Source organism: Somniosus microcephalus, chromosome 23 (assembly GCF_052327205.1).
Source record: "Somniosus microcephalus isolate GS21.2 chromosome 23, FLI_Smic_1.0, whole genome shotgun sequence".
Classification (NCBI taxonomy): domain Eukaryota; kingdom Metazoa; phylum Chordata; class Chondrichthyes; order Squaliformes; family Somniosidae; genus Somniosus; species Somniosus microcephalus.
The window spans coordinates 37,315,338-37,340,644 of NC_141009.1; the positions used below are offsets into that span (position 1 = coordinate 37,315,338).

The 25,307-nt window shown below is 42.9% G+C and overlaps 1 protein-coding gene across 1 annotated transcript in view; it reads left to right on the top strand.

Annotated features, from left to right (window-relative positions):
* Positions 1–25,307, top strand: part of cacna1ba (calcium channel, voltage-dependent, N type, alpha 1B subunit, a) — an 820,126-nt gene that overhangs the window by 789,594 nt on the left and 5,225 nt on the right. The window contains exons 46-49 of the mRNA XM_085965795.1: positions 10,589–10,696; positions 12,205–12,237; positions 15,592–15,808; positions 23,061–23,284. Of these exons, the coding sequence (XP_085821921.1) occupies positions 10,589–10,696; positions 12,205–12,237; positions 15,592–15,808; positions 23,061–23,284 (582 nt within the window). The remainder of the gene's footprint in view (positions 1–10,588; positions 10,697–12,204; positions 12,238–15,591; positions 15,809–23,060; positions 23,285–25,307) is intronic.

The following is a 25,307-nucleotide window of genomic DNA, read 5'->3' on the forward strand; positions in this document are numbered from 1 at the left end:
GACAAACTGGGTCTGGAAATCTGGAAACCTAACTGAAAAAACTGTAGTAGCATTCTGGCACTAGAGATAAGACAGTTGTTGACACTGAATCAATAACCTTATTGAAATAGAAGGTTAAAGGCTCCTGACAGTCTGAACCTTTCGGAACAAAACAAAAGATCACCCTGGTTAAGGTGTTCAAATTTACACTTCGTAAAGAGGCATAAACAGAAGGTCTTAGTAAAAATGACATCAAATGAAATGCACCTGCTGTTACACCATTTTTTATGGTAACCTTGGAACACCTAGAGCAGACACGAGTCTGTATTGCTACCAGCTGAGGTGACTAAGAATTGCAGAAGCCAGCAGAAAAATGACTAGAGATAATTAGCTTACATCAGCAGAAAACCTTAAAGGGAATACCACTGGAAAATGGTATAAATATTGAACTTTCAAATGGGATAATAGATTCGCTGTAAAGGGGCAAAGTGATTCTCGGCTTCAGAGGCAGGCTCTGTAAGTCTCCAACTCTTTGTACCTCGGGGATCAAGGTACTGTATTTGATTTTGGTGGATATCCTGAATAAGACTAAGAACTGTAAAACTGTAGCAAAGTTAAGATTTGAGAATAGGATCTCTGATAAGATTGTAAAGCTTTCTCTTTTTGGAACTGTTAATGTTGCAATTGAATCATCAATTGTAAATTACATGTCGGTTCTTTAATAAATCTCTCTATTTTTAGAATTGTCTCACATAATACTTCTGTATCAAACTCGCAAACTCAATCTCTGTACGCTCTTTGGTGAGGAGTTGAAGAATTCTGGGGGAGTTTTCCGGACCCTCATAATATCCGGAACGTTACAGTCTAGCTAAACTTATTAAAAGTGCTATCTGGAGGACGGTAACATTTTCAGGTTGTTCCTTTTATTTAGGGAGAGATAGTCCGGACCTTTAGACCCAATTAAGCATCTTTAGGATTCGGCTACCTCAAACTTTAGTTGAAAGTGAACGTCTGAGGAATACGCCTGATCTGGGGTAGCCCTAAAGGGGCTAGGACTAGTAATTATCCCTTCAAGTAAGCTGTGAGGAGAACACAAAGTGTTTGCAAAGGAATATAGATAGATTAATTGTGAGGGGGCAGTAAGGTGGCAGATGGTGTATAATGTAGGGAAATAGGAAGAATAGAAAAACAGAATATTTTTAAATGGTGAGAAACTTTCAAATGTTGGTGTTCAGAGAGATTTGGGTGTCCTCATGCAAGAAAAACAAATCTAGCATGCAGGTACAGCAAGCAATAAGGAAGGCAAATGGCATGTTGGCCTTTATTGCAAGGGGGTTGGAGTATAAGAGTAAGGAAGTCTTGCTACAATTGTACAGGGTCTTGCTGAGACCACACCTGGAGTACCTTGCATAGTTTTGGTCTCCTTATCTAAGGAAGGATATACTTGCCTTGGAGGCGGTGCAACAAAGGTTCACTAGATTGATTCCTGGGATGAGAGGGCTGTCCTATGATGAGAGATTGTGTAGAATGGACCTCCACTCTCTGGTGTTTATAAGAATGAGAGGTGATCTGAAGGAGATTGACAGGGTAGATGCTGAGAGGTTGTTTCCCTTGGCTGGAATGTCTAGAACTAGGGGGCATAGTCTCAGGATAAGGGGTAGGACATTTAAGACTGAGATGAGGAGGAATTTCTTCACTCAGAGGGTTGTGGATCTTTGGAATTCTCTACCCCAGAGGGCTGTGCATGCTGAGTCTTTGCGTATATTCAAGGCTGAGATCGATAGATTTTTCGACTCTAGGGGAATCAAGGGATATGGAGATCAGGCAGGAAAGTGGAGTTGAGGTCGATGATCAGCCATGATCTTATTGAATGGCGGAGCAGGTCCAAGGGGCCATATGGCCTACTCCTGCTCCTATTTCTTATGTTCTTACGGTCTGTTGGTTTTTGGTGTATCGACATGCTGACCCATGTAGGCTGTTAGTTTTGTTTTATAATATGTGTTGTTTGAACATGGAGCTGCATAGTTAATGGTTTGAATACAGATTTTAATCTACTCATGAGGCAGGTCTGAATAACTCTGGTCAGGTTTATGAATCGAATAAAAGCTGCAGCGAACTATTGACCATGTGTCCTTTATCTGTACCAATGATAGAGCCTTTGGAGAACATTCATTGACCATGACTTCCCCACCCCCACCCTTTAAAAAAAAGACTTACTTCCAAATGTGTAGCTCCAAAACATATGTTCTATGTCCTTTTACATAGACAGGCCTGAATTACATGATTCCCATGCTCAAATCAGCACCTAAAAACCTTAAGATGGCACCAGATTGAATGCTGGGGAACCCCTCCTATCGAAAACTGATATTAAAACATTACTTTACATAACCAGGAGCTTCCCCGAGACACAGCCACCTCAAGTTTCCAGTCTCCATGGTATAAACCGAAAGCCATACAGTTCCATTGTTGGCTAGACACAAGAGAATTGAGAATTTCTTGGTGGGATCTGGTCTGAAGAAGATTGAAAACCACTTCTTTCTAGAGTTGCAGTCTTAGAAATGCATTGTCTTGTGGTGAAACAAATAACTTAAAAGGGGTATAATCTGATGAATTAGCTTTATAATTGTAGGGTCCAACCCAATAACATGGAGACCAGTTCCAAGTTTGGCGTTAAAGTCAATAAAACCTGAAAATGTCAGCGTTGCAGTTCTGCTATGATGCACACAATTTCCCTGTTTGACACGGGGAACAAATCATCTTCCATCCATATTGAAAGACAGCATCAATGCCCCGTGCACCTTATTTATGTTAACCATGTGGAGATGGCAGAACCAAGTTCCAATGGGAGGAGAAGGGACTGAGTATACAGCCAATGATGCGTGCCAAACCTTTTCAAAATGCTAGTTTGTGAAAACATTTGCATTGGTTATTTACTTAAAGCTGCGCCTTGTTCTTTCCAAAGTTGTTCTTTCCAAAGTTACTCTGCCTATCCAGTCCAAAATCTTCTGATTATGAACATGGTTTTATTTTTGACCTGAAAAAGCACGGATGTGCTCCCAGCTGATTTCAGGAAGAAAATATAAATCAGCAGGCCTATCGATACAGAAATGTTTGGCAAAACCACATGATTGCCGAATTAACATAATTAATTCAGTTGTGCGACTAAGACATCTTTACCTTATCCTCATTTACAAATCCATCCGTGCTCTACTCTGCAACCTCTTCCTATGACCCACCTTACACCCTCTGCTTTTTTTGAGGCTATCTTACTGTGCATTCTCCCCTGTCCACTCTAGCATCATTGGTAGAGCCTTCAGCCATCACTGCCCTGCTCTCTGAGATTCTCTTCTTCATCCTCTCCTCATTTACAAAAGTAAGAAATCACACACCACCAGGTTATAGTCCAACAGCTTTATTTGAAATCACAAGCGCTGCTCAGAAAGCTTGTGATTTCAAATAAAGCTGTTGGACTATAACCTGGTGTTGTGTGATTTCTTACATTTGTCCACCCCAGTCCAACACCGGCATCTCCACACCATCATTTACAAAAGGAAGGGAAGGGAATGGAACCTATCACTCCTACCTGGTCTGACCTACATATGACTCCAGTCTCCCTCTACATGGTTGACTCTTACTGCCCTGGGGGCAACTAGAGATGGACAATGAATGCTGCGTTGTTGGAGCTGCCCATATCCCAAAAACAAACTAACTGGTCACTAGCCCTATTTCTGACCTTTTGTAAAGCACCTTGATTAAAGTTGTTATATAAGTATAATGTGGTGTTGTCCTGTGATCTCAGGTGTATGACACTATCCAAATATTGTAAATGATGTGGCTGCGCCTGCAAATAGAGAAAATGTTTGCAAAACATTTAACCATAAAATTTAAAATGTGATCAGCCTTTTAAATCCTTTGTCAGCACTGACCTTGTGTATGCTTGGCTGAAGTACATTATACTTTTGCATAATTTAATTTTGAATGCATTTGTTATTAATAAAAAGTACCAATCCAATGTACCTTCTGCATCACCAGAAAATCAGCCTGCCAATAAATGGCTGAGCTTTTTAAAATGACACTAGAGACTCTGACACATGGAATGATAGACAGGCTTGTTGGCACCATTGAAACAATAATGAGATTTACAGGAAACTTTCGATTTACCGGCACCTAAATAACCGGAAATCTCGGTTAACCGGCAAAATTCAGGAGTAGGTTTTACTTCATATTGTATTTGCCTTCCTCCGTCTGTTGCTGTGCAAGGGTGTGGCTGCAGCTGTTGCTAAGCTACAGAGACGCTTGGAACTTGTGGCCATTGTTCTACACTTGCTGCTAAGCAACAGGGTTTGTTGCTTTATACGGAGCTGTCAGCTCTCCCTATCTTTTACTATAGCGTTCGGTTATCCGGAATTTTTGATGAACCGGCACCACGTCGGTCCCGTCCGTGCCGGATAAAAAAAAAAGTTTCCTGTACCTTGGTATTTTGTCTTCTCATCCTTGTTTTCAAATCCCTCCTTGGCCTCGCCCCTCCTTATCTCTGTAGTCTCCTATAGCCCCACAACCCTCCGAGATATCTGCACTCCTCTAATTCTGACATCTTGAGCATCCCCAATTTCAATCGCTCTACCATTGGTGGCCGTGCCTTCCGTTGCCAATAACCTAAGCCCTGGAATTCCCTCCCTAAACCTCTCTACCTCTCCTTTCTCCTTTAAGACACTCCTTAAAACCTACCTCTCATCTACCCTAGTATCTCCTTAAGTGGCTCAGTGTCAAATTTTGTTTGATGACGCGCCTTGGGGCGTTTTACTAAGCTAAAGGTGTAGTGTATGTAACCTGTACCACCTTAAGAGGATACCTTAAGGTGATGGACTACTTTCTGATGGCTCCTGTACATTGTAGTACCGGTGGTGACCACACCGGTATATAAACCCTGTGGAGCAAAGTGTATTTCAGTTCAGCCCTGACCCTCAGTTACTAAAGACCTGTTTAAGTATTCTGTAGTCTGTGTCCAGTTATTCAGCATAACTACATTTGAAAGCACAGACTCAACAGTGGCGACGAGCCTGATCGTACCTAGCGGCAGTTTTGCATCCAAGGAAGCTTCGTCCTCAGAACGGGCGTTGAAAAGGGGCATCCGCCCTCAACATCCTGCTGAGCACTGCATCGCACGGGAGGCCATCGGGAACCCGGGTTGGTTTGCTGGCCACGAAGTCCACCATCAGCAACAGTCAGTGAACATCCCTTCTACAACAGCGGCGGGTAAGCCCGATCGAGCGGCACGGAGGGGAAGTCGGCCGAGTTGTCGGTGGGAGAAGGGGAGGGAAAACTAAGAAAAGGGCGGAGAACACGACCGCAGCCGGTGTCAGGGGCTGGACTGCAATCGGGGCAGAGACGCGCAGCAGCCAGAAAAGCGTTGATGTCCACGAGGACTGCGGGAGCGGCGGGGAACAAGAGCAGCAGCGTCGGGGGAAATAAAGGACCGCTGGGAGGCGAGAACAGCAACAGCGCGGTAATCGCCATTTTTAGTCGGCGGGGGAAGAAGACAAGCGCGGGAAAAGCCGCCAAGCGCGGGAAGCCGCCATTTTGAAAAATAAAATAAAATAAAGGAAACTCAACAAGGATGCCAAAAACGGGTAACATCACTGCTTTTGATAGCGATGTGGAACGCGTTGAAGTTTACTGTACAGTGAATGAGGCACCGGTGGATAAGAAAGCACTAACCCTATTAAACTCGATGGGTGCGAAGACGTACGGGTTATTAAGGAACCTTGTAACACCAGATAAACCGGTAGGAAAGAGTTTCGCGGATATTGTTACTATCCTGCAATAGCATTTAAACCCCACGCCGCTGCTGATAGCGGAACGATTTAAATTTTACAAAAGAATTCAACTTAAAGAGGAAAGCAACGCTGAATTCTTAATCGAACTGCGCAAGTTATCAAAGTACTGTCAGTTCGGTACAGGACATAGCAGACGCTCTGAGAGATAAGTTTGTGTGTGGGCTACTAAGGGAAGGAACCCAGAAGCGACTGCTAGAGGAAAAGGATCTTACGCTGGACAAAGCTTTCAGCATTGCAGCATTGCACGAGGCAGCAGCACGAGGCACTGCAGAAATGCAGCAAAGGCCATTGGAATTCAGCACCAATGAAATGGCACTGGGCACAGTAAAGTGCTATCGTTGTGGAAGGACAATGCATGACCAGAACCAGTGCTGGTTCAAAGATAAAGAATGCAGGCAATGTGGCAAACTTGGTCACATAGCGAGAGTATGCCGGTCAGGAAAGAAGACCAGCAGCAAAAAGTCGCCGCAGGAGAAGTACAAAAAAGTACACAAGGTGACAGAGAACAGTTCGGATGAACAGAAGACGGATTCAGACTCCAGCAGTAAGGAACTGTGTTGTCTAAAAATACATAATGTGGGTAACACAGCAGACCACCAAACTATCTGGGTCATGCTTCGGATAGCAGGAGTCCAAGTGAAGATGGAATTGGACACTGGATCGGCATTGACGGTCATGAATAAGCAAGATTACAAAATGTTATTCTCACACATTCCCCTGAGGGATACGGAGATTGTATTGAAAACATACACGGGGCAAAGAGTATACCCCATCGGAAAGATAAAGGTAAAGGTGGTCTACAATGGTAAAGAAAGTCAGGAAATGGACTTGTATGTGTTACCTGAGGGAGGTCTGCCACTACTGGGACGGGAATGGATCCGGAGAATAATTGTGGACTGGCATTCCTTACAAGCACTAACTGTAGAGTCCTGTAAAGAGGACGACGTCAAACCTAAACGACTGTCCAAAATATTGGACGATGCTAAGGAGGTGTTCCAACAGGGACTGGGAACACTGAAAGGAATTACGGCAAACATCAACGTTGAAGAACATGCAAACCCAAAATTTTTCAAAGCCAGACCGGTACTTTATGCGATACGACCTGCTGTGGAAGCAGAGCTGGAAGGGCTAGAATGTTCAGGGGTACTGTCCAAGGTGGACTGGAGCGAATGGGCCACACCCATTGTTCCCGTCATGAAGCGTTCGTTGAGCAACAAGCCGGGGGAACCTGAGAAGGTTCGCATCTGTGGCGATTTCAAGATCACTGTTAATCCGATTCTTCACACGGTGCAATATCCGCTTCCGCGGATTGAGGATATCTTCGCTTCGCTGTCTGGCGGGAAACACTTCACCAAGATAGACCTGGCGCAGGCGTACCTACAGATGGAAGTTGATGAAGCGTCACGCCAATCAACACACATAAGGGCTTATATCGGTATAATAGACTGGTTTTTGGAGTGGCATCGGCTCCAGCGATTTGGCAAAGGGCCATGGAGCAGGTATTGCAGGGAATTCCTGGCACTCAATGCTACCTGGACGACATTCTGATTACAGGAGATGATGATGAGGAACACCTCGCGAATTTGGAGCAGGTGCTCACCAGATTGAAAGAATATGGACTCAGAGTTAATCGCCAGAAATGTGAGTTCTTTCAGAAGCGAATCTCATACTGCGGCCACGTCATTGACCAGGAGGGGCTTCATAAGTCACCTGACAAGATCGAAGCTGTTGTGAAAGCTCCTGCTCCGGAAAATGTATCCCAGTTGAGGTCGTTCCTTGGGTTGATTAACTATTACCACAAGTTTCTTCCAAATTTATCCACGGTGTTACACCCGCTGAACGCTCTTTTGCAAATGGGAGTACCATGGAAGTGGAGCGAGGACTGTAAGCGGGCTTTTCAAAAAAGCAAGGCACTGATCACCTCTAAGGAAGTGTTGGCTCACTTTAACCCAACGCTGCCTATTCGCTTAGCTTGTGATGCTTCTCCATATGGTATCGGGGCAGTGCTCTCACATAAGTTGCCAAATGGCTTGGAAAGGCCAGTCGCGTTCGCATCCAGATCATTGACCTCCGCAGAGCGCAACTATGCTCAGATAGATAGGGAGGCTCTCAGCCTTGTGTGGGGAGTTAAGAAATTTAACCATTACCTGCAAGGCCAAAAGTTTACGCTGCTGACAGATCACCAGCCGTTGGTTTCCATTTTTAACCCTAAGAAGGGTGTTCCGGTTATGACGGCGCAGAGGCTTCAGAGATGGTCCCTTTTCCTAAGGGCACATCAATATGATATTGAATTCAAAGGTACAAAGCAACATGGTAATGCTGATGGGCTGTCGCGCCTGCCACTACCTACGGCGGAAGAGGCACCGGCAGTTGACCCTGTCGAGATATTTCACTCGACCATCATCGAATGCTTACCAGTCACCAATGCGAGTATTGAGAGAGAGAGACCCGAAATGACCCGACACTGTCTCGGGTCTACGATTTGACAGTGAAGGGATGGCCAGCACATGGCAAACCACTGTTACCTGCATTCTCAGCCAGACGAGAACAGCTGTCCGTCTGTCAAGGAACATTGATGTATGGAACAAGGGTGATTATTCCTCCTAAATTAAGGGAGAGAGTTCTGAAGGAACTGCATGAAGGTCATCTGGGGGGAGTCAAGATGAAAAGCCTTGCTAGTGCTTATGTGTGGTGGCATGGTATCGACAAACAAATAGAGGATCTGACTAAAAGCTGCTCAGGGTGCCAAAAAGTTCAAAACGCACCTCCAATTGCACCGCTGCATCCGTGGGAATGGCCTTCAACCCCATGGCAACGTGTGCATATCGACTTTGCAGGTCCATTCATGGATTCCATGTTTTTGATAGCGGTAGACGCACATTCTAAATGGCCAGAAGTGATTAAGATGTCGACCACGACCTCTGAAAAGACGGTCGCAGTTCTAAGAACCATATTTGCAAGGAATGGGTTGCTGGAACAAATATGTTCAGACAACGGACCACAGTTCGTGTCAGAAGAATTCCAGAAATTCATGAAAAAGAATGGGGTGAAACACTATACATCTGCCCCATATCATCCGGCTACCAATGGTGTAAGAGCCATAAAAGCTTAAGAAAATACTTTAAAATAGTGGTTAAATGGCATAATACAGTTAATTTACCTGACCGACTTATTGTATTAAGAAACCCCCTATTTTCTTGCTCCAGTAGTATAGTCCGAGACACCCCCTTCATTCTTGCCATAATGGAACAGTCCCTAAGCCACACATGGGTGCAGCCATTTTACAGTTTAAACTGCACATGGTTGAAGGAGGCAGAAGCTGTGAGGTTTGGAGCAGTACAGTTTTTGACCGTGTTCGTTTATACGTGTTTGCTTTGTAATTCCGTTTGTTAAGTGTTATAGTAAACAGTTTAAAAGACAAAGCTACGTTTGGGAACGTTTTATTTCGACACGCGTCTACTCGTTGTTAAAAACCCCACAGCTCAATGGCTGCCTGTTTGGAAACTAAGAAGCGCCACTACAAATGGGTTGGCCGAGAGATTTGTACAAACGTTCAAAAAGGCGATAAAGGCCATGAGCGAAGACCATATTCCACTACAACACAAGGTGGACAATTTCCTGATGGCATATCGAAACGCCACGCATGCAGTGACAAATCAAAGCCCTGCCATAATGTTCTATAACAGGAGGTTGCGGTCCCGGTTGGATTTGTTAAAACCCAATGTGCGTAGGGAAGTCGAAAACAAGCAATTCCAGCACGTAAATAACAAGGCCACTCGGCGTTTCGAAATAGGACAACCAGTGTTGGCCAGGGACTATAGGAATGATAAATGGCAATCCGGAACAATTCGTGCCCGACAAGGACCCTTGATGTACACGGTAGACGTTGGTGAGAACGTAATACGACGTCATGCTGACCAACTTGTGGAATCGAGAACAAGGGTCGACCCCATGTCTACGGCAGAGACACCAGTTGAAGAAGTTATTGAGCCTGTAGCATCTACCTCAGACTCGAACGTACATGATGATGTTCAATCCATAGGAGATCAAATGGATGAGTCACCCCAGCAACGAGAACCAGAGACCCCTGAAAGGCGTTATCCGGCCCGGATCAGGAGGCCTCCTCAGAGACTGAATCGTTGAACAGTTTTGTGTGAAAGTTGTATATATGTTATCCATGTTATGTTTAAATTGGGGTGTACACTGTTAAGCTAAAAGGGGAGGAATTGTAGTGTATGTAACCTGTACCACCTTAAGAGGATACCTTAAGGTGATGGACTACTTTCTGATGGCTCCTGTACATTGTAGTACCGGTGGTGACCACACCGGTATATAAACCCTGTGGAGCAAAGTGTATTTCAGTTCAGCCCTGACCCTCAGTTACTAAAGACCTGTTTAAGTATTCTGTAGTCTGTGTCCAGTTATTCAGCATAACTACATTTGAAAGCACAGACTCAACAAAAGGTGCTATATGAATACAAGTTGTTGTTTTCTGAACCAAAGCAGCAACACTGAGGGAAAAAAAGACATGAATTCACATGGAAAATACTAGAAATTTAAGTGCCCAGGTAGAGAAGAAATAAAATATTTTGTCGTGTTTGCCATTGAGAGATTGAAAAATTCCTGTGAAAAATGAACAGTGCTGTCTTTTAACTGTTTATCTGTGTAGATTGTGAAAGTGTTTTAGGCAGTGATTTAATCTCACTGAACGGAGAGGTTATAATGAATTGAATGGAATGGAAATGATCTGACATCCTCTTGCTCTTGCACAGGTTGTGGAGATGAGAGAAATAGGGTATGATGTGAATCACGCCGATCAGCCAGGCCTGGAGAGCCACGGACGTGCAGCATCAATGCCTCGACTGACTGCAGAGATCCAGGTAAGTGATTTGCAAATAAAACGGAAGCGAATATTAAGGTTTCAAATAATGCCAATGTGCTTGGAGTGGTTTGATGTAGGCAAGGTGGTCACAAAATGCCATGTGATTGAGACAAGCCTATTGGTGGGGTTGGGGGGGGGGGTGGTGGAAGCATATGAGAAGCGACAATATTAAATATATAAGAGAAAGACTATGGCCAAAGAAAAAGGTATGGACTTTGTGAAGTCTTACTAAGATTATAAATATTGGAAGCCTCTTTCACCACAACCTGAGGGCAAGGACTTCTAAATAGTTAATTGTACGTTCGATTTATGAACAATATAAGGCTTGCTCACTGCCCTCAATCTTATTTATTATCATCAGTCAGACTTTGTTTCTTACAAATTGCTGTTGGCCACCTTTACAAAACAAAATTAGTTTTGCCTTTAATGTTACTTTTGCTTCCATATTATCACGAAGTCATTTTGAGGTAAATTTGAATAATACAGCTCTTCTTACAATAGTATAACACCGCTAATCCACTGGAAATGTTTACAATCCAAGAAATTATTTATTATCAGCTTAATAAAGAACTCCTATTTAGGCAGCTATAGTTAATTGGCTGAAAGCCACCTCAAAACATAGAATCGAGTGTTTATGTAAGTTAACTTGACAAGTATGGAGTTGAACTTAAATCTGAAATTAGAGGTAATGAGACAGTAGAAATTAAGTCAAAAAGAACCAAATTCATTCATAAATCTTCATTTAACCTCTGCAAACCACTAGGTATAAGCCTCTTCCAAAAGATAAAAGTTCACTTCACTCTTCTACTTGTGGTGAAGCCCATTCTTGTGTCCAGTGTATTTATCAGAGATCAATGTTTTATGCTTTCTTATGTAACTGGTCTTTTCAGGCGTTGTTGCTTTTTCAATATCTAACCATTGCACTGAGGTTTTTAACCAGTATACATTCCTGTCTCAGAGTAATACCATTGCTTAATAATGCCCTGGATATCATTCATTCTGATTGGGAGTGTTTGTTGTTTTTTTGGTTTAAATTGTCAGCTTTTAATCACAGTATCTGTTGCTTCTTGCCTCATCTAGCCTGGTAAAAATCATTTGATGTAACCAAAAGAAAACTTGCAATTGCTTGTTATTTTGAGCTCAACTGCAGTAACATTTCATAATTTTTTTGTGCTTTGTCTTTCCCACCCCAACCTCCATTTGACTTGTCAATCCTGCCCACCATTTCTCAATCCGACTTCTTATTTCACTCAATTTTCTTTTCTCTGTTCTGTTTTATTCTCCTATCAACCTTTCCCCATTATCACTGTGACTTTCCCTAAATCTACTTTTTGTTCTGACTTTCTGGTTGATCCATTTTGCTTTTATAAATATATCTGGTGTTCTGTTTTGCTTTGCTTTTCTCTGTTTCTACCCATCCAACCCTCCCTACCCTGTTGTCTGCAACTTGCTGTGCTATGGGCTGCTTCACTTGTCTGTGTCATCTTCCTCGACCCTTTGCTGAAGAAAACATCTCGATCATCTGGGAGTATCCTTGCAGTATGTAACTCATATATTATGTCTACATTATTTCGTTGCTTCAGTCTTTTGATCTTTATGCATTTTCCTACACGTCCGTTTAAATGAAGCCCCACTTACACTTGTGATGTTGAGAATGCTGGACGTCATTTCAACTTGGCGTATGGTCCAGTCCTGTAGCTGAGTTTCTAGCTTTGGGCACTGGTGGAGACTCCTCCTCCTGACATATGGGTTGAGTTTGGGAAACTTGTAACTGTGCCACTGGGAACCTGCTACATCTTAAAGAGAACTGCCACCACACTTGCCCTCCATTTATTGTATTTATTAACAAGATTGGACGCATGGCTACGAATCCTAATTTATGAGCCTGAAATCAGAAATGATCACTAATTTGTAACACTACGTTCAGTGTGCACAGCATTTGAGAACAAAATTAAGATTCTACCCAGAATGAATGTGCCCATAGTGGAAAAATCTCACCATTGTTACTTGTGCAAAAGTTCCTTTAGAATGCAGCAGTGCGTTTTGATGTAGTGTATGTGGACTTTAGCAAGGCTTTTGATAAGGTTCCACATGGCAGACTGGTCACGAAGTTAAAAGCCCATGGGATCCAGGGCAAAGTGTCAAGTTGGATTCAAAACTGGCTCAGAGACAGGAAGCAGAGGGTAATGGTTGATGGGTGTTTTCGTGACTGGAAGGCTGTCTTCAGTGGGGTTCCACAGGGGTCAGTACTAGGTCCCTTGCTTTTTGTGGTATATATCAACAATCTTGACTTGAATATAGGGGGTATGATTAAGAAGTTAAGATACTAAAATTGGCTGTGTGGTTAATACGGAAGGAGGAAGCTGTAGACTGCAGGAAGATATCAATAAATTGGTCAGGTGGGCAGAACAGTGGCAAATGGAATTCAATCCAGAGAAGTGTGAGGTAATGCATTTGGGGGAGGGCTAACAAGGAAAGGGAACACACATTAAATGGTAGGACACTGAGTCGTGTAGAGGAACAAAGGGACCTTGGAGTGCGTAGTGTAGAGGAACAAAGGGACCTTGGAGTGCATGTCCACAGATCCCTAAGGTAGCAGGCCAGGTAGATAAGGTGGTTAAGAAGGCATATGGAATGCTTGCCTTTATTAGCCGTGGCATAGAATACAAGAGTAGGGGGGTTATGCTTCAACTGTATAAAACACTAGTTAGGCCTCAGCTAGAGTACTGCGTGCAGTTCTGGTCACCACATTACAGGAAAGATGTGATTGCACTAGAGAGGGTACAGAGGAGATTTACAAGGCTGTTGCCGGGAGTAGAGAATCTTAGCTATGAGGAAAGACTGGATCGGCTGGGTCTGTTTTCCTTGCAATAGAGGAGGCTGAGGGGAGACCTTATTGAGGTGTATAAAATTATGAGGGGCATAGATAAAGTGAATAGAAAGGACCTATTTCCCATAGCAGAGGGGTCAAAAACCAGGGGGCACAGATTTAAAGTAATTGGGGGAAGGTTTAGAGGGGATTTGAGGGGAAATTTCTTCACCCAGAGGGTTGTGGGGGCCTGGAACTCACTGCCTGAAAGGGTGGTAGAGGCAGGAACCCTAACCACATTTAAAAAGTACTTGGAGGTGCACTTGGGATGCTCTAACCTGCAGGGCTACGGACCAAGAGCTGGGAAGTGGGATTAGGCTGGATAGCTCTTTGTTGGCCGGCGCAGACACGATGGGTCGAAATGGCCTCCTTCCGTGCTGTAACTTTCTATGATTCTGTGATGCATTTGTGCAGGCAGTGAATTATCTGAGAGTGCTGGGGTCTTTAACACTAGTATAAGAACTATTTTAACTTTGTATCATGTCTGCATATTCTTCTATGTAACATTTATATGCTTCCTAGGTCCATCTTAAACTAGCAATTATTGGTTAATTGAGCTTTCTAGGATGTGTTCATGAATGATATGTTAATGAATACATTATAACGTTATCAGTAACCAGAGATAAGCAAAATACAGTGGAACAGGCCAGTGAAAAATATGCTATCAAGAAATGTCTTGGTCATAAAAATCAACAAGTTTATATAAACTGCAAAATGCAGATTATGCATAGAAATCATGGCCTAGTTTACAATGGGTCAGTTTAGTCTGAGCCTCAATCTTCCTCGTTGATGACTATTTCTGTTAGAATAAATCCACCCATAGTTTAACTAATAGTGTAAGTGGACCACATACTAATGGTCTTTTTACGTTTGTGAGGTGCATCCCTGGGACAATACCAGTACATGAAATATTTGCTACAGTAATGATATTTGGGTGTACAGTACAAAAAAGCCTTTCAAGAGTAGTTAAAAATTGTTTTAAAAAAAGAGACCAAAGTAAATATCCAGACTGCATCTGATAGGCACTGAATATTGTGTTATGCTGATTTACATATCTGACCTATCAGAAGGATGAAATGCTAAACTTCATTGTTAACCCAGTTCACGTGGTTTGAGGTGTTTTGGATTCCCAGGGATTGAGTGTTGTCCAATATTTAGAAGCAACATTTAGAACCAGGTAGCCAGTAGAGGCCATTACCATATACCACATCATTCCGACCTGTGAAGGTGATTTCCTTGCTTTGCTTTGTGAAGATACATCATAAATAAATGCAGGTGTTGAAGGTGTTTAAAATGTTGAAAGCATTTGATAGTGTAGATATGGAGAAACTATTTCCTCTGGTGGGGGAATAGAGAATAAGGTACATAATCTTAAAATTAGATCTAGCCCACTCAGGAGCAAAATCAGGAAGCACCTTTTGCACACACAGGGTAGTAGAAATTTGGAACTCTCCCCCAAAAGGCTGTGGATGCTAGGACAATTGGAGCTTAGAAGACTGAGATAGATAGATATTTGTTAGGTAAGGGTATCAAGGGATATGGAGCTAAGGTGGGAAAATGGAGTTGAGGTACAGATCGACCATGATCTCATTGGATGGCAGAGCAGGCCCGAGGGGCTGAATGCCCTACTCCTGTTCCTAATGTCCCTATTATCTTAGGAAGATTTCCACTGGTCAGTATTTCTAACAGGTTCATGAGGAAGTCTTCCCTCACTTGTTTATGATGCCACTACACATAGCAACCGAAGGAATTCTGTTTGGAGATTTGCAGGTGCTCAGAACCATAAAATGAGCTTGATCAAAACTTATTGCATGGCATTTGGAGTTGACATATGTTACAGCTTTGCATTTCCTAATAAATTCTTTAGTATTAAGAACTATGCTAAATAATGTGATGTTAAACAGGACGCTGTATACTTGTTATCAACAGTACACCAGAATATGATTTTATCATTGTAACAGTCGTGAGTCTCTACTGAACTCGGGCATTCTAACGCTTTTGGGTGTTGTGCCCATTTTGTGTAGCCAATCCCAGACACAAGCCCAATGAAGCGTTCTGTGTCTACGCTGACACCACAGCGATCTCACGGAATGCATCTGCCCGATTACTCTCTGGAGCGCGTTATCCCGGAACGAATGCCGCATCATCACCACCATCATCAGCATCGCTGCCATCGGAAAAAAGAGAAAAAACAACGATCACTTGAGAGGTCTCCCAGCAGACATGCTGATGGAGAAACAGGTAACCAACTGAGATCACCTTCGGATAGGAGAACTGGGAATGGTGAGAAAGATGCTTGAAATTTGATAATTCAAGGATTTTCTTTTTTGGTTAGTTTTAATTCATTTCATGAATTTTGGGCTCATCAAAGGTGAGGAATGTTAATGTTGTGGAATGGAACACTTTACATTGTAGGCACCAAATGTTTGCATCAAGCATTCCCAGGCTGGGTATAGCAGTGTTGGATGGAGAGTAAAACTCTTGTCTACTTTGCCCGAACAATGTGTCTCAGTCCCAACATCAGAAAAGCAACTCCTGCTGGACCAGAGCTGTTGGTTTCCCGCTGCCATCATGCACTTTATGGGGGAGCACTTTTATGCAAAGGGATCCATCTTAGAATTGATGTAGAGTGCACTAAGAGCTAGATTACAACTGTCCAATCTCATTTCAGATAGGACCATTGTAAGCAGCAGCCAGAGGAGACTATCTCTCTGCACGGGATTGAACCCACTTGCAAGATGTTAAAGCCTATTACCCACCCCCACTCCTACCCCCAATAACCAAATGTACATGATTTGAAGGCATTCGTACTTCGGATGATAGGTTCTTGCCAGGTGAAGACACCCAGGTTTCCTCGGTCAATTTGCAACAACAGCAAATCAAATGAGACCTTTATCAATTTGTGGGCTTTCAATTGAATGACAATGGCTCTCATATCAGCTGATTAATCTGAGAAGAGCTATTGGAAAATTGTTTAATAACATGAATGTACAGGTGATCCTTAATGTAGATAAAATAAATCCTTGGAAACCATCTTGTAGGGGGTTTTGCCCTCCATGACAGATGATCCTTCTATGAATACCCATGCTGATCTGGATTGTGTGCCATGTTTTGTTCATGTACCTCTTCAGATCATCTTACCTTTGCTTGGTTTTCTAAAATAGTTTCCCTGCTTTGGAAATCCATGCTGAAATTAGACAAGTCAATTGCAAACATCTCACTATATACCATTATAAATGTGCAATATATTCCACCAGAGAGGGTCCTGCACATTAGTTCATAGCAAGCTAAATAAACAAAGTATAAAAATAAAATAACCCATGTAAAATGTGGTTGTCAGCTTTCCAGGAAGGCAATGTTATGATGGGGATAATGCTATTACTTAAAGCACATTAAGTTCTATAAGCCAGAGAGTGACAGGCTGTGAAAGCTTACAATTATCGTATTTATCAATGTCAAATACGAACAAGCTATTCATTATTCCCGACTTCAAAAAAAAATCCTACCTATGCATTGCAAGGTGGACAAGTTGGATACAAGAGCACCCACCACTGACACCCATTTCTCACTTGGCTGTCCCTCAGTTTCTCGAGTCATTACAGGGAGGTGCTGAATGGAGGTTGAGTGCTTCCACTTCCATGTGGGAGAGTTGGGGAAATGATAAAGCAGGTAAACTTGCAAGGTGCTCTCACTCCCCTGGGGGTCATTACAGAGGCCTTGGGAGTAGGGTGCCTGCTGGAGAAGAGTGGAGCAACAGGCCTAAAGAAGGGAAGTAAATAATCCAAACGCAAACCAATTTTCTACCAGCTGAAAATGTCCCTCTTCTGCAAGAATAATAATGCTGTTTTCAGTGAAATATTTGAGTATAGAAAGTTGATGGGATCATTAATGGCGCTCCATAAAAAGATGGGATTTATGTAAACAGGAACACAATGGACAGTGAAAAACTAAAGGATCCAAAAAAAAACCCGAAACAGAGCAAGTGCTCGGCTTCTGCTTCTCTTGCAGGGACAGTTACAGCTGGAAGCTAGTTGCATGGAGAATTCAGACATTGCCCCCTGTTCAACTGCAATGTGGGACATCCCATAGGACCACAAGGCCAATGCCTACATATTGAAAAACTTGTTTGAGTTTTATGGTTTGTTATAGCTCTCAAAGGGATAAAGACACCTTCAGTAAATTGAAAGAAAGTGTGTCAAGAACTGATCAAAGAACTGGAACAAGGTACTGTGTGCTCAGCAGATGTGACTCCAGCATTTGTTGAGTACTTCTGAGTGTGCTAGATCGGAACCTTGTGAAGGATCCATTATGAGAACTGTGTGCTGTCGGGTTCTTTGGTACTTATCGTTGACGTCACCATCTTTAATGAAATGCTCATTGTCCATTTTACACCCAAAATGCATGCAGTCCAGACAAGCTTAGCGTAGGCGCATTTAGGAAGCTCAACACCATCCAGGACAAAGCAGCCCGCTTGATTGTCACCGCATCCACCACCTTAAATATTCACTCCCTCCACCACCGGCGTACTGTGGCTGCAGTGTGTACCATCTACAAGATGCGCTTCAGCAACTTGCCAAGGCTGCTTCGGCAGCACCTCCCAAACATAGAAACATAGAAGATAGGAGCAGGAGTAGGCCATTCGGCCCTTCGAGCCTGCTCCGCCATTCGATGAGATCATGGCTGATCATCCAAACTCAGTACCCTGTCCCTGCCTTCTCCCCATAGCCCTTGATCCCTTTAGCCTTAAGAAATATATCCAACTCTTTCTTGAATATACTTAATGAACTGGCCTCCACCACCCTCTGTGGCAGAGAATTCCACAGGTTCACCACTCTCTGGGTGAAGAAATTCCTCCTCATTTCAGTCCTAAATGGCTTACCCCTTATCCTTAGACTATGACCCCTGGTTCTGGACTCCCCGGCCATCAGAAACATCCTTCCTGCATCTAGTCTGTCCAGGCCTGACAGAATTTTATAGGTTTCGATGAGATCCCCTCTCAATCTTCTAAACTCCAGTGAGTACAAGCCCAATCGACCCAATCTCTCCTCATACGTCATTCCTGCCATCCCAGGTATCAGCCTGGTGAATCTTCGCTGCACTCCTTCCATAGCAAGAACGTCCTTCCTCAGGTAAGGCGACCAAAACTGCACACAATACTCAAGGTGTGGTCTCACCAAGGCCCTGTATAACTGCAGCAAGACATCCTTGTTCTTGTACTCGAACCCTCTTGCTACGAAGGCCAACATACCATTTGCCTTCTTAACCGCCTGCTGCACCTGCATGCTTACCTTCAGCGACTGGTGCACAAGAACACCCAGGTCTCTTTGCACTTCCCCTTCTCCCAATCTATTGCCATTCAAATAATAATCTGCCTTCCTGTTTTTGCCACTAAAGTGGATAACCTCACGTTTATCCACATTATAGTGCATTTGCCATGTTTCTGCCCAATCACCCAACCTGTCCAAATCGTACTGGAGTTTCACGACATCCTCCTCACAGCATACCCTCCCACCCAGCTTTGTGTCGTCTGCAAATTTGGAGATATTACATCCAATTCCCTCGTCCAGATCATTAATATATATTGTGAACAGCTGGGGTCCTAGGACCGATCCTTGCGGTACCCCACTAGTCACTGCCTGCCACTCGGAAAACGACCCGTTTATTCCAACTCTTTGCTTTCTGTCCGCCAACCAGTTCTCTATCCAAGTCAATACCTTGCCCCCAATCCCATGTGCCTTAATTTTGCACACTAATCTCTTATGCGGGACCTTATCGAAAGCCTTCTGAAAGTCCAAATACACCACATCCACTGGTTCTCCCTTATCTATTTTACCAGTTACATCCTCAAATAATTCCAGCAGATTAGTCAAGCACGATTTACCTTTTGTAAATCCATGCTGACTTTGTCCGATCCAGTCACTGTTTTCCAAGTGCTATGCTATTACATCTTTTATAATGGACTCTAGCATTTTCCCCACTACCGATGTCAAGCTTACCGGTCTATAATTCCCCGCCTTTTCTCTACCACCTTTTTTGAATAGTGGGGTAACATTAGCTACCCGCTAATCCATGGGTACCGTTCCAGAGTCTGTCGAGTTCTGGAAGATGACCAGCAATGCATCTACTATTTCTAGGGCCACTTCCTTAAGTACCCTGGGATGTAGATTATCAGGCCCTGGGGATTTATCGGCCTTCAGTCCCATCAATTTTCCTAACCCCATTTCCCTACAAATACTGATTTCTTTCAGTTCCACCCTTTCATCAGACCCTATGTTCCCCGGCATCTCTGGGAGGTTATTTGTGTCCTCCTTTGTGAAGACAGAACCAAAATATGTATTTAGTTTGTCTGCCATTTCTTTGTTCCGCATTATAAATTCCCCCAATTCTGACTGCAAGGGACCTACGCTTGACTTCACCAATCTTTTTCTCTTCGCATATCTATAAAAGCTTTTACAGTCAGTTTTTATGTTCCCTGCAAGCTTACTCTCATATTCTTTTTTCCCTTTCTTAATTAATCCCTTTGCCCTCCTTTGTTGAGTCCTAAACTGCTCCCAATCCTCAGGATTATTGCTTTTTCTGGCCAATTTATATGCCCTCTCCTTGGACCTTATGCTATCCCTAATTTCCCTTGTTAGCCACGGTTGGGTCACCTTTTTTGTTTTATTTTTATGCCAAACTGGGATGAACAAATTCTGTAGTTCATCCATTCGGTCTTTGAATGTTTGCCATTGCCTATCCACCGTCAACCCTTTGAGTGCCATTCCCCAATCAATCCTACCCAACTCGCTCCTCAGACCATCGTAGTTTCCTTTATTTAAATTGAGGACCCTAGTCTCCGAGTCAACTACTTCATTCTCCATCTTAATGAAGAATTCGATCATATTATGATCACTCTGACCCAAGGGGCCTCGTACAACAAGATTGCTAATTAATCCTTTCTCGTTACATAATACCCAGTCTAAGATGGCCTGATCTCTAGTTGGTTCCTCAACATATTGGTCCAGGAATTCCTCCTCCACAGTATTGTTACTAATTTGGTTGGCCCAATCTATATGTAGATTAAAGTCACCCATGATGACTGCTGTGCCCTTATTGCACGCTTCTTTAATTTCCCTTTTAATGCCATCCCCAACCTCCGCCTTACTGTTTGGAGGTCTATAAACCACTCCCACTAACGTTTTTTTCCCCTTAGTATTTCTCAATTCTACCCATACAGATTCCACCTCATCAGAGCTAATATCCTTCATTACAATTGTGTTAATCCCTTCTTTAACCAGTAATGCTACCCCACCTCCCTTTCCTTTTTGCCTATCTTTCCTGAATATTGAATACCCCTGGATGTTGAGTTCCCAGTCCTGGCCTTCCTTGAGCCACGTTTCCATAATCCCAACCAAATCATATTTGTTTACTTCTATTTGCACAGCCAATTCATCCACCTTATTACAAATGCTCCTCGCATTAAGACACAAAGCCTTCAGGCTTGTTTTTTAACGCTCTTAGACCTATTAGAATTATTATTTACTGTGGCCATGTTTGATTTAAATCGTTGATTTCTCTGACTGACACTTTTGTTTTTCTCCTTCCTATCTTTTGCTTTTATCCTTGTTTCCCTTTCCTCTGTCTCCCTGCTCAGGTTCCCAACCCCCTGCCATTTTAGTTTAAACCCTCCCCCACAGCACTAGCAAACACTCCCCCTAGGACATCGGTTCCAGCCCTGCCCAGGTGCAAACCGTCCGGTTTGAACTGGTCCCACCTCCCCCAGAACCGGTTCCAATGTCCCAGGAACTTGAATCCCTCCCCCTGGCACCATTCCTCTAGCCACGTATTCATCTGAAGTATCCTTCTGTTTCTACTCTGACTAGCACGTGGCACTGGTAGCAATCCTGAAATTACTACCTTTTGAGGTCCTGTTTTTAAATTTATCTCCTAACTCCCTATATTCCGCTTTTAGGACCTCATCCCGCTTTTTACCTATATCGTTGGTGCCTACATGCACCACGACAACTGGCTGTTCACCCTCCCCTTCCAAGATGTTCTGCAGCCGCTCGGAGACATCCTTGACCCTTGCACCAGGGAGGCAACACACCATCCTGGAGTCTCGTTTGCGGCCGCAGAAACGCCTATCTATTCCCCTTACAATTGAATCCCCTATTACTATAGCTCTACCCCTCTTTTTCCTCCCATTCTGTGCAGCAGAGCCACCCTTGGTGCTAGGAAGTTGGCTGCTGCTGCCTTCCTCTGATAAGCCATCCCCCCCAACAGTACTTAAAGTGGTGTATCTCTTCTACCTAGTAGGACAAAGGCAGCAGGAGCATGGGAACACCACCACCCGCAAGTTCCCCTCCAAGTCGCACACCATCTTGACTTGGAAGTATATTGCCGTTCCTTCATCGCCGATGGGTTAAAATCCTGGAACTCCCTCCCTAACAGCACTGTGGGAGTACCTTCACCACACAGACTGCAGCAGCTCAAGAAGGCGGCTCACTGCCACCTTCTCGAGGGCAATTAGGGATGGGCAATAAATGCTGGCCTTGCCAGCGACACCCACATCCCATAAATGAATAAATAAAATAAAAAGTTTAGCGTAAGCGCATTAGAAAGGGTTCAGAGAAGAGTGACCAGGCTGAACCCCGAACTTGAAGGGCTAGGTTATGAAGGAAGGCTCGAATGACTACATTTATTTTCACTGGCAAAAAGAAGACTGAGAGGAGACGTGCTACAGGTCTTTAAAATAACGACAGGTACAGGTAAGGTTGAAGTGAACAAGATATTTAAACAAGCAGAGAACGAGAGGACACAAGTACAACATTTACAAGACTCGAGCAAAGTTATAGATTAGAAGCTCCCACTACCACCATCTCGCCTCCAGGCACAGGAGATGAGGAAAGTGTAGTTGATCAGATTGTATTTATTCATGATGCATGTAGTCTGATTCCACACCTTTGCAGGATTAAAAAAAGAAAGACTTGCATTTATATAGCACCTTTCTCAACCTCAGGACGTCCCAAAAGGCATTACAGCCAATGAAGTATTTTTGAAGTGTAGTCACTGATGTAATGTAGGAAACGCGGCAGCCAATTTGCACACAGCAAGGTCCCACAAACAGCAACATGATAATGACCAGATAATCTGTGTGTGATGTTGATTGAGCGATAAATATTGGCCAGGACACCGGAGAGAACTCTTCTGCTCTTCTTCGAATTGTGCCATTTTACATTCGCCTGTGTGGGCAGATGGGGCCTTGGTTTAACGTCTCATCCGAAAGACAGATGCAAATATGTTTAATTCATTACTACTGTAACAAAGTATAGGATGGCTACATTAGTCAATGGATAGTGTTTATATTCACTATTACACATTCTGCCTGTGGTATTTTCCACTAGCAGTAATGCGCATGAACACTGCTTGTTGAAGAACATAATTCTCAAAACAAAATAAAATTCAGATTCCACTTACATATGTATGACACTTTGTATGGTGATGTTGCTTGTAGGCCAAATGGATGACCTCAGTTCTGTAGCTCACCCAAGGGACCAACCATCAAAGGAGCGTGAGCGAGGTAGGTCACAGGAGCGGAAACCTCCATCCTCCAATGAGAAACAGCGTTACTATTCCTGCGACCGATATGGCAGTCGGGAGCCCTCACAGCCCAAGTCAACTGATCACAGCCGGTCTGCATCTCCTAGTGCAGGCCCAGACCACAGCCTCCACAGACAGGTGAGAAGAAATTAGCACATGCCGGGGATCTCACTGGCAACTGTAAGTTCTATTTAACTGATGAGAAAGAAAAAGTTTTTAAAAAATCAACTGTTAAATTAGGTGCTAAAAAGGTGAAAACACCTTTTCTTGTCAACTGACATAGTGTTAAAAGTATTGCTATTATGGTGAACTCTTTAAACTCTAGTCATTTCTGATTTGTATTCTAAAATATTGACTGTGAAGAGACCTTTGAAGTTAGAAACTAATTTTTGCTTCACAGAAGTATTTGAAATGTGATCAAGTAGGTACAGTAACGTTGAGGGGGATGTGAGGCTGGTCACAATCATTAGAAATATTCAGTTTCTTTAATGTGCTCAAAATATCTTGCTCTGCTTTCTAACGTCTGTATCAGTGCTGCACTGATTATTTAGATCTCCTAGTTTGCCATAACTTGAAATTCTTGTACTCCAGGATCCTGGCCCTAGACTTTGGTCAGTGCTGCTTTTGAGCTGGCTAATAGAGGTGCGTGAGAGTGGCCCAGGTTGAGTCTTGCTCTCCTGATTTTCTTTCCCTCTATGAATGGAAGCCTCTTATCTTTGCTTGGCGCCACCCTTCAAATTTCCTGATTGAGACTGGGTACATACTTTGTGCGGAACTTGTGTACGATGCTCTGGCACTGTATGGCCAGGTGCATTGGCACACAAATGCATCATCAGAATTTTGACACCCATAATTCTTAGCATGACAACAAGGTCACTAGACATAAGAAACACCAGAGAACAGATACTATCGAGGAGGAAAAAACGAAATGAAGTGCTAACATGAAAGAATTTAGATGCAATTCCTGGTCAAATAGTATTTTGTTTAATATTTACACAAAATTTTCAATAAACCAGATTCTCATTTTCTTCCCTTAAAGGATCACTTGGAAGTCAGTGGTAACATTCAGCATTTCTCATTTGATTCTGATACAGTTGAGAACACCTGGCAAATTGCTGAAATGTTGGCAGCTTCATATTGAAATTTCTGTTACATACATTTTCATGACTGATGTGTTTTAAAGATTTTGGTGGGAGCTATTTTACTAACGGCATAAAGGTGATACTTTTACTTGAACAATGCTTTATTGAATCCTAATTTATTGAAGTATTTGCATTGATTTATGATGCTTTTATTCATTATAACTCAGTACCAGCACTTTCCATTTTCTTGCACCAGTAACTTGCATTATGATTCTCAGTCCAAGCTGCTGAGTTTAAATACACAAAACTACCTCAGAATATGTTGCATGAATTTGTAACCCAAAGATGTGCAACATTTCTCAGTTGATTCTGATGCAGTTGCGAATACCTTCAGCAAATGGCTGAAATGTTGGCAACTTTGATTTGCAGTAAATGCCACATCAAGATCATTTGAAAATTGAACCTACATTCAAACACAAGCATATTTTGGGGGAGTATTTTGCCTTGGGTAATGGCATAGAAGTGCATCTTACAGATCAAGACTAAGAGCAATTGTAATTCTCAAGAACTGGTTTTAAATAAATAAATACAAAGCAAGAATAGTGGATCGAGTATGAAAGGATTAGATCAGAAAAGCAGCTTCCAAGTATCTTAAAAGTAAACAAACTGTGCATCGCTCTTTCAAAATCGAGTGAAGACACATTTAGCTTCCTCTATCTAAGATTGCATTTGCAGATCAAAAACTTCCCCTAATAGAAAAAATATCAAATCTTCTCTATCCTAGCATATTATGAGAACGTTACTCCACGTCTTACGATCTCTTAACTCCTGGTTTATGTTTACACCATTCTGCAGTATATGTACCGCTATTTACTAATGTTTAGCACGCGTACCTTGCTTAACCTCAACAACATTTTCACTAATGTTCACAGGTAGTGTGAAATTTTAAGGCATCTGTCTCCATAAGAATTCATCTCTCTCCCCAGTATTGCACAGAAAATAATTTACTCTATTTTAACAACTTTCATCTAATGAAAGTAACACCTTTAGACTGTGATTTAAATGTATTGACTGCTCGG